Source organism: Bos grunniens, chromosome 7, assembly GCF_055505025.1.
Source record: "Bos grunniens cultivar Pamir isolate PY7600 chromosome 7, Bosgru_T2T1.0, whole genome shotgun sequence".
In the NCBI taxonomy this organism is placed as follows: Eukaryota; Metazoa; Chordata; class Mammalia; order Artiodactyla; family Bovidae; genus Bos; species Bos grunniens.
In genome coordinates this window covers 59279287-59294496 of record NC_141171.1, presented here as the reverse complement: position 1 = coordinate 59294496, position 15210 = coordinate 59279287, and the positions used below count along the sequence as shown (strand labels likewise).

Genomic DNA, 15210 nt, shown 5'->3' with positions numbered 1-15210 from the left:
ACCACACAATTGTTCTCATCTCACACGCTAGCAAAGTAATGCTCAAAATTGTCCAAGCCAGTCTTCAACAGTACATGCACTGTGAACTTCCAGGTGTTCCAGCTGGTTTTAGAAAAGGCAGAGGAATCAGAGATCAAATTGCCAACATCTGTTGGATCATCAAAAAAGCAAGGGAGTTCCAGAAAAACATCTACTTCTGCTTTATTGACTATGCCAAAGTCTTTGACTGTGTGGATCAAAATAAACTGTGGAAAAATTTGAAAGAATGGGAATACCAGACCACCTGACCTGCCTCTTGAGAAATATGTATGCAGGTCAGGAAGCAACAGACTGGTTTCAGGTAGGAAAAGGAGTACATCAGGGCTGTATATTGTCACCCTGCTTATAGGCAGAGTACATCATGTGAAATGCTGGGCTGGATGAAGCACAAGCTGGATTCAAGATTGCCGGGAGAAATATCTATAATATCAGATATGTAGATAACACCACCCTTATGGCAGAAAGCAAAGAACTAAAGAGCCTCTTGATGAAAGTGAAAGAGGAGAGTGAAAAAGTTGGCTTAAAGCTCAACATTCAGAAAACTAAGATCATGACATCTGGAATTATGACATGAGGAAACAGTGGAAACAGTGACAGACTTTATTTTCAGGAGCTCCAAAATCACTGCAGATGGTGACTGCAGCCATGAAATTAAAAGGCACTTGGTCCTTGGAAGAAAAGTTCTGACCAACCTAGACAGCATATTGAAAAGCAGAGGCATTACTTTGCCAACAAAGGTCCATCTAGTCAAAGCTATGGCTTTTCCAGTGGTCATGTATGGATGTGAGAGTTGGACTGTGAAGAAAGCTGAGCGCTGAAGAATTGTTGTTTTTGAACTGTGGTGTTGGAGAAGACTCCTGAGAGTCCCTTGTACTGCAATGATATCAAACCAGTCCATCCTAAAGGAAATCAGTCCTGAATATTCATTGGAGGGACTGACGCTGACGCTGAAACTCCAATGCTTTTGCCACCTGATGCAAAGAACTGACTCATTGGAAAAGACCCAGATGCTGGGACAGATTGAAGGCAGGAGGAGAAGGGGACGAAAGAGGATGAGATGGTTGGATGACATCACTGACTGAATGGACATGAGCTTGAGTAAACTCCAGAAGTTTTTTATGGACAGGGTGGCCTGGTGTGCTGCAGTCCATGAGGTCACAAAGAGTTGGACACGACTGGGTGACCGAATGGAACTGAAATTATAGAGAGAGAGAGAGTTCCCTGTACTATACAGTAGGTTCCTGTTAGTTATCTATTTTATTTATAAAAGAAAAGAAAGTGAAGTCGCTTAGTCATGTCCAACTCTTTGCGACCCAGTGGACTGTAGCCTCCAGGCTCCTCCATCCATGGGATTTTCTAGGCAAGAGAACTGGAGTAGGTTACCATTTCCTTCTCCAGGGGATCTTCCTGACCCAAGGATCGAACCCAGGTGTCCTCATTGCGTGTAGATGTTTTACCATCTGAGCCACCAGGGAATCCCAGTTTTTATATATAGTAATGTGTATATGTCACTCCCAATCTCTCAGTTTACCGCCCGTCCCAACTTTGCCTCTAGGTAACTTGAAATTTGTTTTCTACATCTGTGACTCTATTTCTGGTTTTTAAATAGGTTTATTTGTACCACCTTTTTTAGATTCCACATACAAGCAATATCATATGGTATTTGTCTTTCTGTGTCCCATAAAAATTAAACAGGGGAGCATTTACGCTAATGAGATACCTAGAGTGTTATTGTAGAGAAATCATGTTAGGGTATAATATAAGAACTTGTGAGAAAATTACCTTTGCATCTTCTCTTTTAGTCTTTGCTTTTGCCCTGTCTTCTTGCTGACTGTAAGAAATAGGATAAAAGAGAAAAGAAATGAATCTTAATATGGTAGATTCTTAACACTCACTGGTTGATCATTCATTGCTTTCATTTTTCTCAAGCAACTCCAATGATCCAGTTATAGTAGGTATCATTTTATTGGGTAATAATTAGAATGATTTATTTCATCTCAAGAGAATGATATTCAAGAAATAATCATTTAATTAACAAGGAAACCTATTTAGCTTCTCAGCAAATAACTTGCAATAGGACTTTCTTACTTGCTGATTCTTTTGCATTTGCAAAAGGTACAAAACTCTTCATTGCAAGTCAAGGTGTTAGTGGCTCAATCATGTCTGACTTTTTGCTACTCAATGGATTGTAGCCCACCAAACATCTCTGTTTATGGAATTCTCCAGGCAGTAATTCTGGAGTGGGTTGCCATTCTCTTCTCCAGGGGATTTTCCAGACCCAGGGATTGAATCTGCCTGGTTGCATGCAGATTCTTTACTGTCTGAGCCACCAGGGAAGTCCCCCTCCAAAAAAAAACTCTTTATAAAGTGGTAATATTTAGCTTCTGGGAGGAGTATAGCATGATGATTAAGAAGAAAGACTCTGCAGCAAAATTGAACAAGAAACACAGAAAGTGTCAACCTATCTGTGTCTTTGTCATCTTTAACTGTGGGAGATAGAGTGGAAGGATAGGAGAAGTAATAAGAATACTTCTCTCATAGGACTGTTGTGAGCATTACATGAGTTGATACATAGCCAAGCAATGAGAATAAGTATCTGGTATATAATAAAGGGATTGATAAAAGTGATCAATATCATCAGCATTATCAGCATTATTGAAAATTAACTCTCCAAGAACAGGCCTATGTTTAAATGAGAGTAACAGCTCTTAGCCATTTTGGAAAAGTGACAGTGTTGCAAACTGAGTTTAATATGCTCAGTCTAGAGCATAATTTGATCTATAATGCAGATAATTCAATCATATAGAGACAAAAACAATTTTTATATGTTACAATCAGCATAAATTCTCACTGATCAAATTAAAACTTAAAAAGTTGAGAACTCTATTTGTATATGCTATTAAAGTGTGCAAGAAATGACTATGGAGGAAAGCATGATTCTTAAGAAAGGCAATAGCCTTTGCTAACATATCCTTAAAATATGAGATAATAAAACTTTAATTGAATAATTTTTACATTGATGGAAGAAACTAACTAAAATAGCTCCAAAATTGTGGAGTTTCTTAAACTTCATTATTTGAAAACTGATCCAAACTTTACTATGATGAGTGTAAATTGTCTGTAAGATTTAACACATTTCCCTTTCATAATGTAGTTAGAGGAAACAGCAGAGATGACCATTAGGTGGCAGTCTTACTTCCTCATCTCTGAAAGATTAATATCAAGAATAGACTGAAATAAGCCTAAATACATGTAAATGTTACTACCAAAACAATGAGAAATCTTATCATTTTCTTCATTTTTCCTGTGCCAAAATTTATATCATCCTCATCTTCTCTGGGCCTTAATTTTTTTTCATCTATAACTTGTGATAATACCAAACCCATTACATACGGTTGCTGTAAAGATTAAATGAGACTGGGCAGCAAAGCCCTCAACAAGTATATGTGGATTATATGCATTCAATAAATGTTGGTTATGATAATTATATGGTCATTGTCATGATTTCCACGTAACAGATTTTTTTAATGTTTCCATGGCTCTCTCACACTATGGGACAAATCTCCTGGGTTATATTGCTCTCAGCTAGGGGAGATGGAATGACTGAGTCCTTTCAGAAATTCTGCGGCTGCTGCCAAGTTGCTTCAGTCATTTCCAACTCTGTGCGACCCCATAAACAGCAGCCCACCAGGCTCCCCCGTCCCTGGGATTCTCTAGGCAAGAACACCGGAGTGGGTTGCCATTTCCTTCTCCAATGCATGAAAGTGTAAAGTGAAAGTGAAGTCGCTCAGTCGTGTCCGACTGTTAGCGACCCCATGGACTGCAGCCTACCAGGCTCCTCTGTCCATGGGATTTTCCAGGCAAGAGTACTGGAGTGGGTTGCCACTGCCTTCTCCTTCAGAAATTCTAGGCATATAGAAAATAGAGTATCCCTTGGGACAAAGAGCAAAAGACTTAAGGAAAATCATTGACTCCGGTTTAAGAGGACATACCACGTTGTCTATTGAGAATAGAGTCATACTTTAGTCCCTATAAATGGGGTATTGAACTCCTGCACAATAAAATCATCATTCCTGAAGCAGTCCTTCTCTAACTATTGCAGAGTTCATCTTCATGTTGTATCCAAATCTGTCTCCCTGTATCTCTCATCAGTTTTAATCCTGTTGCTTGCGGTCACACAGAATGAGTAGAAAGAAAAATAGTGAACCAAAACAAAAAATTCCTAAAATCCGCTGTATACCATAATGATATCAATGTATATAATCTCATGTATTTCCTCTTTCAGTTAATAATCCTTCATAAAACTAAAAGCATTTAGTGTGGTTTTCACAGAGTAGTCTCTGCTCTGAAAAAAAGATCTTTCTGAAATGTCCTGAAATGATTCTGTATTCTTTGCATCACAGAAGTTATCATCTAAAAATTCTCCATTTGTTTTTTAGTTTTGGATTTGTTTTGTTTTTGTTTTTCAGTTCATTTAAATGTGACACAGAAAAAAAGGCTAGCTATGCCTAAGTGGAAAATGTGTTATTCATAATTATTTGAAAACTTCCCTTAGCAGTTCCCTGCCCCCAAGCCTCAGAACCCCTGGGCTCTACTCACAAGAAGGCCTCACACATGGAGCAGGTGTTGCCATGCATCTTCCCATCTGGGCCCTGGACGGGATCGTTCTCTCGAGTACAGAGAAGCTGTCCATTCTTCCTGGATTTGCGGTATTCCCTGCACAGCTCCTGTGAAATCAAGGAGGGAAGTCTGAGCTGTTGAACACAAGTTGGATCAGATTGCAAAAAATCCTGAAGTTTAGACTTTTTTTCTCAAATGGGGTTCAGCAGTTGGTAAATTTTAGAATAACTTTGAGGACACAAGCAATTTTAAATGATGGAATTTATAGACCCTCAACCTAGAAACAGTTATCTATGTACATGTGTGCATGCACACATATAAACAAATACACAAACACAAACTATATTCGTGTTTCATACGGTTTTAGAGAATTTATGGGTGCCCTGAACGCCACCTATGGATCCCAGGTCCATATGCCTCTGACTTGTTGCAGAAGTTCCTCTTACCTCAAAGGAAGGTGTGGTCTCAGTTTGTCTTTTATTTCTTGATTCACCTTCCTTCTTTTTCTTTTCTTTTTCTTCTGCTTGGCTAAAAGAGAGTCATTTAAAGAGAAATGAGTAAGAATTCTAGACTATCCAGATTGAAAGTGATCTAAAGTACTCAAATATTTGATTATTACAGTTGATATAAATTATGAACTAGGTATGCACTGTTGGGCATATTGCTATGTTTGCTAGTGATCTGTCACATGATTTCCGATGATTTCATATCCCACTCCACAAGGGTGTGATCCTTGTTTCAGATCATTTACACTCCCATGGGAACTCAACCAGCAAGTAATACGCAAGAATCATTCTTGGATTCTTACAACATTGTGCTAAAATGTGCCACACACACACACATACAAATGCCATTGACAAGAAACAGACACAATTTAAGAAAGAGAATAAAGCTCCCAAAGAGAGAGAGATGAAGCAGAAAGGACAGAACCCTCCCTCATTTTCCCAGCAGCCGCTCTACTCACAAGAAGGCCTCACACATGGAGCAGGTGTTGCCATGCATCTTCCCATCTGGGCCCTGGACGGGATCGTTCTCTCTGGTGCATGGGAGTTTCCCATTTCTCACAAACTGGCGGTATTCACTGCACACCTCCTGCCAAAATAGAGAAGGTAATCTAGAAATACATTTCATCCCCATTCAAAGCAGAAGTTCAAAGCATCTCCACTGGCAGAAACTAATCTTTTGAATCCAGGACTTTAGTTGTGTTTCTTTCAAATATGAAATTCAACTCAAGGAACAGAACTCATGATTTGCTAAGAGACGGAAACAAACAAGACATCAGAGGATGCATAATAAAAGAGGGAGGCAAGTAAACTCTACTAGACATAGGATGAAACAAGTACACACATACAGGTCCAAGAAAATCTGAGAACCCAAATGTTGGGACCATGAAATCTGATTGTGGAAATCAGGGAAGATGTTTTCTGGGAATTACAATAACTTGAGTGAGACTTTGAAGAGTAAGTAGAATTTTCCTGGTTAAGAAATAGATTGAGAAATATACATTTGAGATTGCTAAAATGAGCTGAGGGGCACATGTTGGAGACTACATGGCATATATAGCAGCATATGAATTTCTGAACAGCAGTACGGAGCCAAATGAGAGCGAAGGAGACTAAAATGCATCCTTCAGTTGACAATGAGTGATTTGTGCATTTTAAGAAGATAAGTATTACGATCTGGTTGATATTTTGAAACTTTAGTCCAGCTGTGTTAGGGAGAATGGCTGGATAAGGAAAAAAAAATTAGAAAAGGAGGATTCGACTTTTATCATTTAAACAAGTTATGATAACTTACATAGGTCCATGAAAATGAATATTGTAGCATTTCAAAGGTAAAAATCATGTTTTTTCCAGGTGTGCAAGGTATTTTTTAACCCAACTCAGAGGTGAAATTTCAAAAATTCACCTGTAGAAAATACACACCAAGTGTCTCTGAAAACTGAGTAGCAAAAGCTAGTCCAGTCTGTTACATGATAAAAGTAGAGCTAGTACTCATTTTTTTTCCCCAGACTGCAAATAAGTCCTTTTCATTGTACAGAGTTAGTCTCTGAAGCAGCAAGAATTGATCAGTCTGCCATAGCATGCATCTCAATGTCATCTCTAGATTGAAGGGTTAAGGTTTTCTGGGGATTTTTGCAGGGCAGTATGCCAGCATTTAGGTTCTTTGAAGTGTGTTCAAATTATAGTCTACTCACTGCATATGAGGGTGCTTTTCCAGATTCTCTTTTACTTCTTGCTTTTGCTTCAGCCTTTTTCTTTTCTTCAGCTTCTGCTTGGCTGAATGAGGGGGTGGAAAAAGGACAGATCCATAGAACCAAACCCAGGCAATGGCTTCTCCATGTTCCTGCACTGCTAATCTGTCCTCCCTCCTTAGGAAGAAGCAACGTGGCCCCTTTATCACTACATATTAATGAGAAACAGCACACAACAGCCTCCACTGTGGTAAAGTACCATATCTTCTTCATAGTTTCTGCTTAACATTGAGATAAAGATAGCAATACTGGGAGACTTGCTTTCCGAAAATTACCTTTCTTGACCATGCTCAGAAAAGGAACATCATCGGCATTCATCAAGGAGATACCAAAACTACTAGCTTGGTGACATTATACCTGGAGGCTGAAAGTGGCCTTAACAGAGCACACCGACTGGTCCCCTTGTTTCACAGACACAAGGTGAAGTAGTGAGGGCTTTGCTTATAATCTCAGGATATGACCACAACTAACCAAGAGCTTTCATCTCAAGTCTATGTTCAATCTACCACCTCATGTATATCCTAGATTTATTAATTCAATTTATATGTACTGCCTACTCATGACTGTGTTCTCTATAAGGAAATGTAGGATGGATAGAAAAAGATTAATAATTGCCATACCTTGATAAGCCAAATGAGCCTGTTTGTTCTATACAATGGAATTGTATGATATGTACAGTTAATTGATGGTATTTCAACTATACATGGTTGTCAGTCAAAGCAAAAGGTCAAACTAAATGTAGTGAACTACTTAATCTGAACTCAATCAAATAAGCTGAGCCCAATCCCAGATTTTGAAACCAAACTCAATTATAACTTACTGAGAAATGTCACATTATAAAAAGCAACATGTACTGTTATTTTATGAGTTCATGGATGTTTCATGGACAACTTTAATAATCAGTTTCTGCAGTTTATGTGTTAATTTGGGGAAGACTAAATGCCTATAAACTTGTACAACAGGTTCACAATATGAAGCTTCAGCAGTAGGAGAATTTGATATTTGTGTAAATCAGGATGTTCCAGTGCGAAGGAATAGATGTTGGGGGAAACAGACATCTTGGCATAAATAGCTCTAGATACGTACTCCCACCTCTATTATTAACATTCTCTGTGTAACTTCTGTAGCTCCCTCCCCAGTTCTGAAAACAGGCTAGTTCTATTAAATTACTGTAGGATCCTTTTACTCCTCAACATTCTAAAAGTCTATACTCACTAGAAGGCTAGACACATGGAACACAGGTTGCCATGCATTTTCCCATCTGGTCCACGAACAGGGTCGTTTTCTCTGGTACAGAAAAGTACTCCATTCTTGGCACGATCCTGATACTCAATGCACAGTTTCTGAATAATGGAAATCAGACAGTTTAGAGATGGTTCTTTGTTTATAAATGTATGATATTCTTTATAAATGTATGATATTCTTTATCAAAGATGTTAGAAAAGAGGAATTAAGGATCAAAAATAAAACTTTTAGGGTTTAGAATTTTCTAAAATTTGTGATATTTCTCCTTAAAAGATTCATTCACTTAAGTATTCAACAAATGTATTAAGTTAGAGGGATTAAATATGAATGTGATTTGGCCCTTTTATGTTGAATGAAGAGGATAAGGGATTACAATATGAAAAGCTAAGGGATATGACACATGTTTAAATTAAGTGTGCACAATGGCACCCCACTCTGGTACTCTTGCCTGGAAAGTCCCATGGACAGAGGAGCCTGGTAGGCTGCAGTCCATGGGGTCTCGAAGAGTTGGACACGACTGAACGACTTCACTTTCACTTTCATACATTGGAGGAGGAAATGGCAACCCATTCCAGTATTCTTGCCTGGAGAATCCCAGGGACGGCGGAGCCTGGTGGACTGCCGTCTGTGGGGTCTCAGAGTCGCACATGACTCAAGCGACTTAGCAGCAGCAGCATAAAGGAAAGAATGATTCAAGGAAGTTCCCAGAAGAATTTATCATGAGTTGTATCTTTAGAATGTGTCTAGGAAAACAATGTGGCAAAAATGAACCCCAGGAGGAATTATGATATGCAAAGCCAGAGGCCTAAAGGAACAGGTTATTTTCAGATAATCTATCACAGCCATGAGTACAATGCTGCTGCTGCTGCTGCTAAATCACTTTGTCGTGTTTGACCCTACAGACGGCAGCCCACCAGGCTCCGCCGTCCCTGGGATTCTCCGGGCAAGAACACTGGAGTGGGTTGCCATTTCCTTCTCCAATGCATGAAAGTGAAAAGTGAAAGTGAAGTCGCTCAGTCGTGTCCAACTCTTAGCAACCCCATGGACTGCAGCCCACCAGGCTCCTCCATCCATGGGATTTTCCAGGCAAGAGTACTGGAGTGGGGTGCCATTTGGCTAAAGAATTATCAGGACACAAAGAGGAAGGTTTGGGAACTGGTCAAAAGGAGAATTTGAAGATAAGTCAGAAGCAGACCACTCAACTTTGAAAAGACTTCTGCACTTTATTCATTGGAAACAGGAAAACAATATTTATAGCAGAGAAAAATCTAATCAGATTTTTGTTTTAAAAAGTTTGTCCAGTCAGATATGTGGAGGGTTTAGGTGACTAAAGGCTGAAGTTAGGGAAACTATAGAAGACAAGGGAGGGAGGGAGAGGGAAGGAAGGAAAAGAGAAGAAGGAAGAAACTGAAAATGAAACATAAAAGGATAGCTGGGGGGCATTTGATAGCTAAAATCAAAAGGCCTTTGTAACACAGAATTGAAGGGAGAAAGCAACTGAAACTGAGACCTTAACAATAAGAGTTACATGAAGACAGAAGGTGGACTAAGGGAGTGAGCTATTTGAAGTAGAGTTTCTTCATGGAGTGAAATGGCCCAGTATACTTTAAACATTAAATTTCCATAATGCCATTGGTTCATGGATGTTTCGTACTCTGAAAACAACATGGAAGATGAATCTTGAGGATTGAGGAGGATGCTGGCTAGAAGTATAGAGACCAGGCAGGATGCCAATGCATCAGTGCAAAGGAAAGCTGGTAGGTGTCTGAGCTAAGATGGTGAGTGAGTGAGTGAAAGTCACTCGGTCGTGTCCGATTCTTTGCAACCCCATGGGCTATATACAGTCCATGGAATTCTCTAGGCCAGAATATTGGAGCAGGTAGCCATTCCATTCTGGAGTAAAAGACACACACACACACCCCTATAAAAGTCATAACTAAGTTGATCAAACTAATCCTTACCTCAGTATCTCTTTTAGCTTTTTCATTAGCCTTTCTCAAGATTTCATCTGCTTTATTTTTTTCTTCTGAAAATTGCCGTTTGCTGGAGACAGAAATGAAAAGGGGAATAAATATAGATGTTTTGAATCTTTAAGTAGTAAAACAGTCATTTGGATGCAGGTAGAAACAAACAGCTAAGTGTTCCTGAGTTTTAGAACAAACATTTTCAAATCACCCTGAAGCCCTGATTAAATTGAAATCTTTACTATTTTCCCAAAGAACCCCTTTCATTTTGCCTTCAAGTTTGCTGTTTGCCATTTCTTCCCATTGTAGCAATCTTTTTTTTTCTTTTTTTGTCATCTTCTCTTTTAAATCTCCCCCAACTTAAATTCTACCTTCTTTAAGAAGACATCCCATACCTCAGAGTAGAAATGAGTTATACATCTTTTACTGTGTTTTCATATTGGATATTCTTCTCTTATAGGATAGTTTTCATTCTCTTTGGCAGAGAGAGTGTGTGTGCGTGCACACACACATGTGCACATGTACACACACATCCATGTATTGCTGTTAGCCTTAAAAAAGCTTCTTGAGAGCCGGGATCTTTGTCCATACATTCATCCATTATTTATTCAACATTTGGTTAGTAATTATTTGCTGGCAAGCATTAGATAGCACCCTGGGCATAGAGTACTTTGCAAGATGAGCACATATTCTATCTTCTTAGAACTTACGGACAAGTAGAGCAGAGTGATAGTCGATAGATAGTACTGGAAATAATTATACAAATATAAACTATTAAGATTGTTATGAAACTATTAAATGTTATAAAGATTGAATTTAATCAGTGATTTTAAGAGATCTTATCCAAAGAAGTATAATTTTGATATGAAATACACAGAAGAGACATTAGTTGACCAACAGAAGAACTAGCAGTTCAGAGGAAAGAGCTTATAGAGTTCAAGGATCTGAAAGAAAGTATGATGAGACCTTTCCTGAGCCATCTTTATATATGTCCTAATTTATGTGTTGTGGGATTTGCTCTCTTCCCAGGGCCAGATGTCCAAGATGAAAAGATAGTTAATCTAGTTCACATATGGACATGAATTTTTTTGTGGGCATCCCATCTATTCTGCCACAGTGGGGTAATGTATGTATGTGTGTGCTCAGTTGCTTAGTCACGTCCACCTCTTTTGCGACCCTAAGGACTGTATAGCCCTCCAGGCTGCTCTGTCCATGGAATTTCCCAGGCAAGAATACTGGAGCAGGTTGCCATTTCCTACTGCAGGGGATCTTCCTGACCCAGGGAACAAATCCACATCTCTTGTGTCTCCTGCATTGGCAGGCAGATTCTTTACCACTGCACCACCTGAGCAGCCCTAATGTGGTAATAACTGAAGGAAAATAATCAGTCCTGGTGCCTACTTTTAACTCTCGATCTGTACATAGGTTTGCAAAGAGTGGGACATGACTGAGCACACGCACACTATGACTAGCTCACAAGAAGGCTTACAAAGGTGATGGGAAGAAATGGTAACAAGTATTTTGTGATCCAGTCATCTTACTGGAAACTAGAATCCACTTGTATTAAAAAAGAAATATTAGAGCTTGCTTGTTAGGTGGCATTATGATTTGTAGAGAATATAACATTGCTCAGATGTTCTCAACAGCAAATCTTCCCATAAACACTGTTCTTATCCCATCATTTTAGTCAATCTTTACTTCACCTTTGAGTCACTCCAAAGAAACCACATCTATACTTACAAAATTTCAGCACACAGGGCACATTTGTTGCCATGTATCCTGCCGTCAGGGCCACGGATAGGGTCACTTTCCCGTGTACAGAAAAGTCTTCCATTCCCCACTTGATTTTCATATTCCTTGCAAAGATCCTTTAAAAAAGACAAGTAATTACATTTAGCACTTTCCTACCCTTTAACCTAGAAAAATGTACATCATGTATTTATTTTCAAAGGATATTATATCCAGAAGGTGTTCATAAACACATATATTAAGGAGAGTTAATGAGAAAATAGAAATTATATTGTCAAATTACTTGGTACTTGTACCTACTGTGTGGTTCATATACTAAAATGTAAAAGAGCCTAGGAAAGAATCAGGCTGAGGAAATATTTTCTAAGATCAGATAGTTACTGTTAACTTTCAAATCTGTGGAAAAAATAAAAGGTCTGTCATGGGGTTCCAAAAGAATAAGAACATAACAAAACACAGCAGCCAAGACAAAAGAAATGTTGCCAATAAGCAGAATATAGAATCTGTGAGATAAGATATTTAAGAGCTGCTTAATAGAACAAGTCAAGAACAATCTGCATAATCTGCAAGGGAAAAGAAATAAGATGGCATCCAACAGTATGCTTACTCTGTTTTTCACTCTGTGGATCATTTTAATTTACTCTTCCTCATCAGTGCTCATTTCTAACACTGCAGGTGGAAACCTCAGAGAGTGAACCTAATTTTCTTCACTTTTCACTTAGAATTGTGGGCCATCAAGACTAATCTTTATCTTTTCTTGCTGTTCAGTTGCTCAGTCATGTCCAACTATTTGTGACCCCATGGACTACAGCACTCCAGGATTCCCTGTCCTTCACCATCTCCTGGAGTTTGCTCAAGATCATTTCCATTGAGTCAGTGATGAAAACCAACCATCTCATCCTCTGTCATCCCCTTCTACTCCTGCCCTCAATCTTTCCCAGCATCAGGGTCTTTTCCAATGAGTCGGCTCTTCCCATTAGGTGGCCAAAGTATTGGAGCTTCAGCTTCAGCATCAGTCCTTCCAATGAATATTTACAGTTGATTTTCTTTAGGATTGACTGGTTTGATCTCCTTGCAGTCCAAAGGACTCTCAAGAGTCTTCAGCACCACAGTTCAAAGGCATCAATTCTTTGGCACTCAGTCTTTTTTATCATCCACCTCTCATATCCATACATGACTACGGGAAAAAACATAGCTTTGACTAGATGGACCTTTGTAGGCAAAGTAATATCTCTGCTTTTTAATACTCTGTCTAGGTTTGTCATAGCTTTTCTTCCAAGGAGCAAGCATCTTTTAATCTCATGGCTGCAGTCACCGTCTGCAGTGATTTTGGAGCCCAAGGAAATAGTCTGTCACTATTTCCATTGTCTCCCCATCTATTTGCCATGAAGTAATGGGATGGGATGCCATGATCTTTGTTTTTTGAATGCTGAGTTTTAAGCCAGCTTTTTCACTTTCCTCTTTCACTTTCATCAAGAGGTTCTTCAGTTCTTCTTCGCTTTCTGCCATAAGGGTGGTGAAATCTGCATATCTGAGGTTACTGATATTTCTCCCGGCAATCTTGATTCCAGCTTGTGCTCCATCCAGCTTGGCATTTCATATGATGTACTCTGAATATAAGTTAAATAAGCAGGGTGACAACATACAGCCTTGACATACTAAAGGATTACTGGTCCCATTTTGGAACCAGTCTGTTATTCCATGTCTAGTCCTAACTGCTGCTTCTTGATCTGCATACAGATATCTCAGGAGGCAGGTAAGGTGGTCTGGTACTCTCATCTCTTTAAGAATTTTCCACAGTTTGTTGTGATCCACACAGTCAAAGGCTTTAGCATAGTTAATGAAGCAGAAGGAGGTTTTCTTCTGGAATTCGCTTGCTTTTTCTATGATCCAGCAGATGATGGCAATTTTCTAAATCCAGCTTGTATATCTGGAAGTTCTCACGTCACTGTTGAAGCCTAGCTTGAAGGCTTTTGAGCATTACTTTGCTAGCATGTGATATGAGTGCAATTGTGTGACAGTTTGAATATTCTTTGGCATTGTCTTTCTTTGGGAATGAAAACTGACCTTTTCCAGTTCTGTGACTACTGCTGAGTTTTCCAGATTTGCTGGGATACTGAGTGAAGCACTTTCACAGCAACATTTTTAATGGTTTGAAATAGCTCAGCTGGAATTCCATCACCTCTACTATCTTTGTAGTGATGTTTCCTAAGGCCCACTTGACTTCACACTTCAGGATGTCTGGCCCTAGGGGAGTGATCACACTATCATGGTTATCTGGGTTATTAAGATCTTTTTTGTATAGTTCTTCTGTGTATTCTTCCACTCATTCTCAATTTCTTCTGCTTCAATTAGGTGCATACCATTTCTGTCCTTTATTGTGCCCATCTTTGCATGAAATGTTCCCTTGGTAGCTCTAATTTTCTTGAACAGATCTCTAGTCTTTCCTATTCTATTGTTTTTCTATTCTTCTGTTTTTCTATTGTCTTTCCTATTCTATTTTTTTGCATTGTTCACTTAAAAAGGCTTTCTTATCTCTCCTTGCTATTCTCTGGAACTCTGCATTCAGATGGGTATATCTTTCCTTTTCTCCTTTGCCTTTTGCTTCTCTCCTTTTCTTAGCTATTTTTAAGGCCTCCTCAGACAGCCATTTTGCCTTTTGTATTTCTTTTTCTTAGGGGTGGTTTTGATCACCACCTGTACAATGTTATGGACCTCTGTCCATAGTTCTTCAGGCACACTGTCTATCAAATTTAATCCCTTGAATCTATTTGTCACTTCCACTGTATAATTGTAAGGAATTTGATTTAGGTCATATCTGAATGGCCTAACGTTTTCCCTAGTTTCTTCAATTTAAGCCTGAATTTGGCAATAAGGGGTTCATGATCTGAGCCACAGTCAACTCCTGGTCCTGTTTTTGCTGATTGTTTAGAGCTACTCTATCTTTGGTTACAAAAAATATAATCAATCTGACTTAGGTATTGACCATCTGGTGATGTCACAGTGCAGAATCGTCTCTTGCTATTACCAGAGTGTTGTCTTGGCAAAACTCTGTTAGACTTTGTCCTGCATTATTTTGTACTCCAAGACCAAACTTTCCTATTATTCCAGGCATCTCTTGACTTCCTACTTTTGCTTTCCAATCCCCTAGGATGAAAAGGACATACATATATATATATATATATATATATATATATATTTTTTTTTTTTTTGGTATTAGTTCTAGAAGGTCTTGTAGGTCTTCATAGAACTGTTTAACTTAAGCTTCTTCAGCATTAGTGGTTGGGGTATATACTTGGATTACTAGGACATTGAATGGTTTGCCTTGGAAATGAACTG

The 15210-nt window shown here is 38.8% G+C and overlaps 1 protein-coding gene across 22 annotated transcripts in view; it reads right to left on the bottom strand.

Annotated features, from left to right (window-relative positions):
• SPINK5 (serine peptidase inhibitor Kazal type 5) overlaps positions 1-15210 on the bottom strand; it is an 86914-nt gene that overhangs the window by 49046 nt on the left and 22658 nt on the right. For all 22 annotated transcript variants that reach the window (XM_086412241.1, XM_086412242.1, XM_086412243.1 and 19 more), the window contains 8 exons: positions 11863-11990; positions 10120-10201; positions 8129-8256; positions 6857-6938; positions 5624-5751; positions 5106-5187; positions 4639-4766; positions 1822-1870 (listed from right to left, as the gene is read on the bottom strand). In XM_086412241.1, the coding sequence (XP_086268367.1) occupies positions 1822-1870; positions 4639-4766; positions 5106-5187; positions 5624-5751; positions 6857-6938; positions 8129-8256; positions 10120-10201; positions 11863-11990 (807 nt within the window). The remainder of the gene's footprint in view (positions 1-1821; positions 1871-4638; positions 4767-5105; positions 5188-5623; positions 5752-6856; positions 6939-8128; positions 8257-10119; positions 10202-11862; positions 11991-15210) is intronic.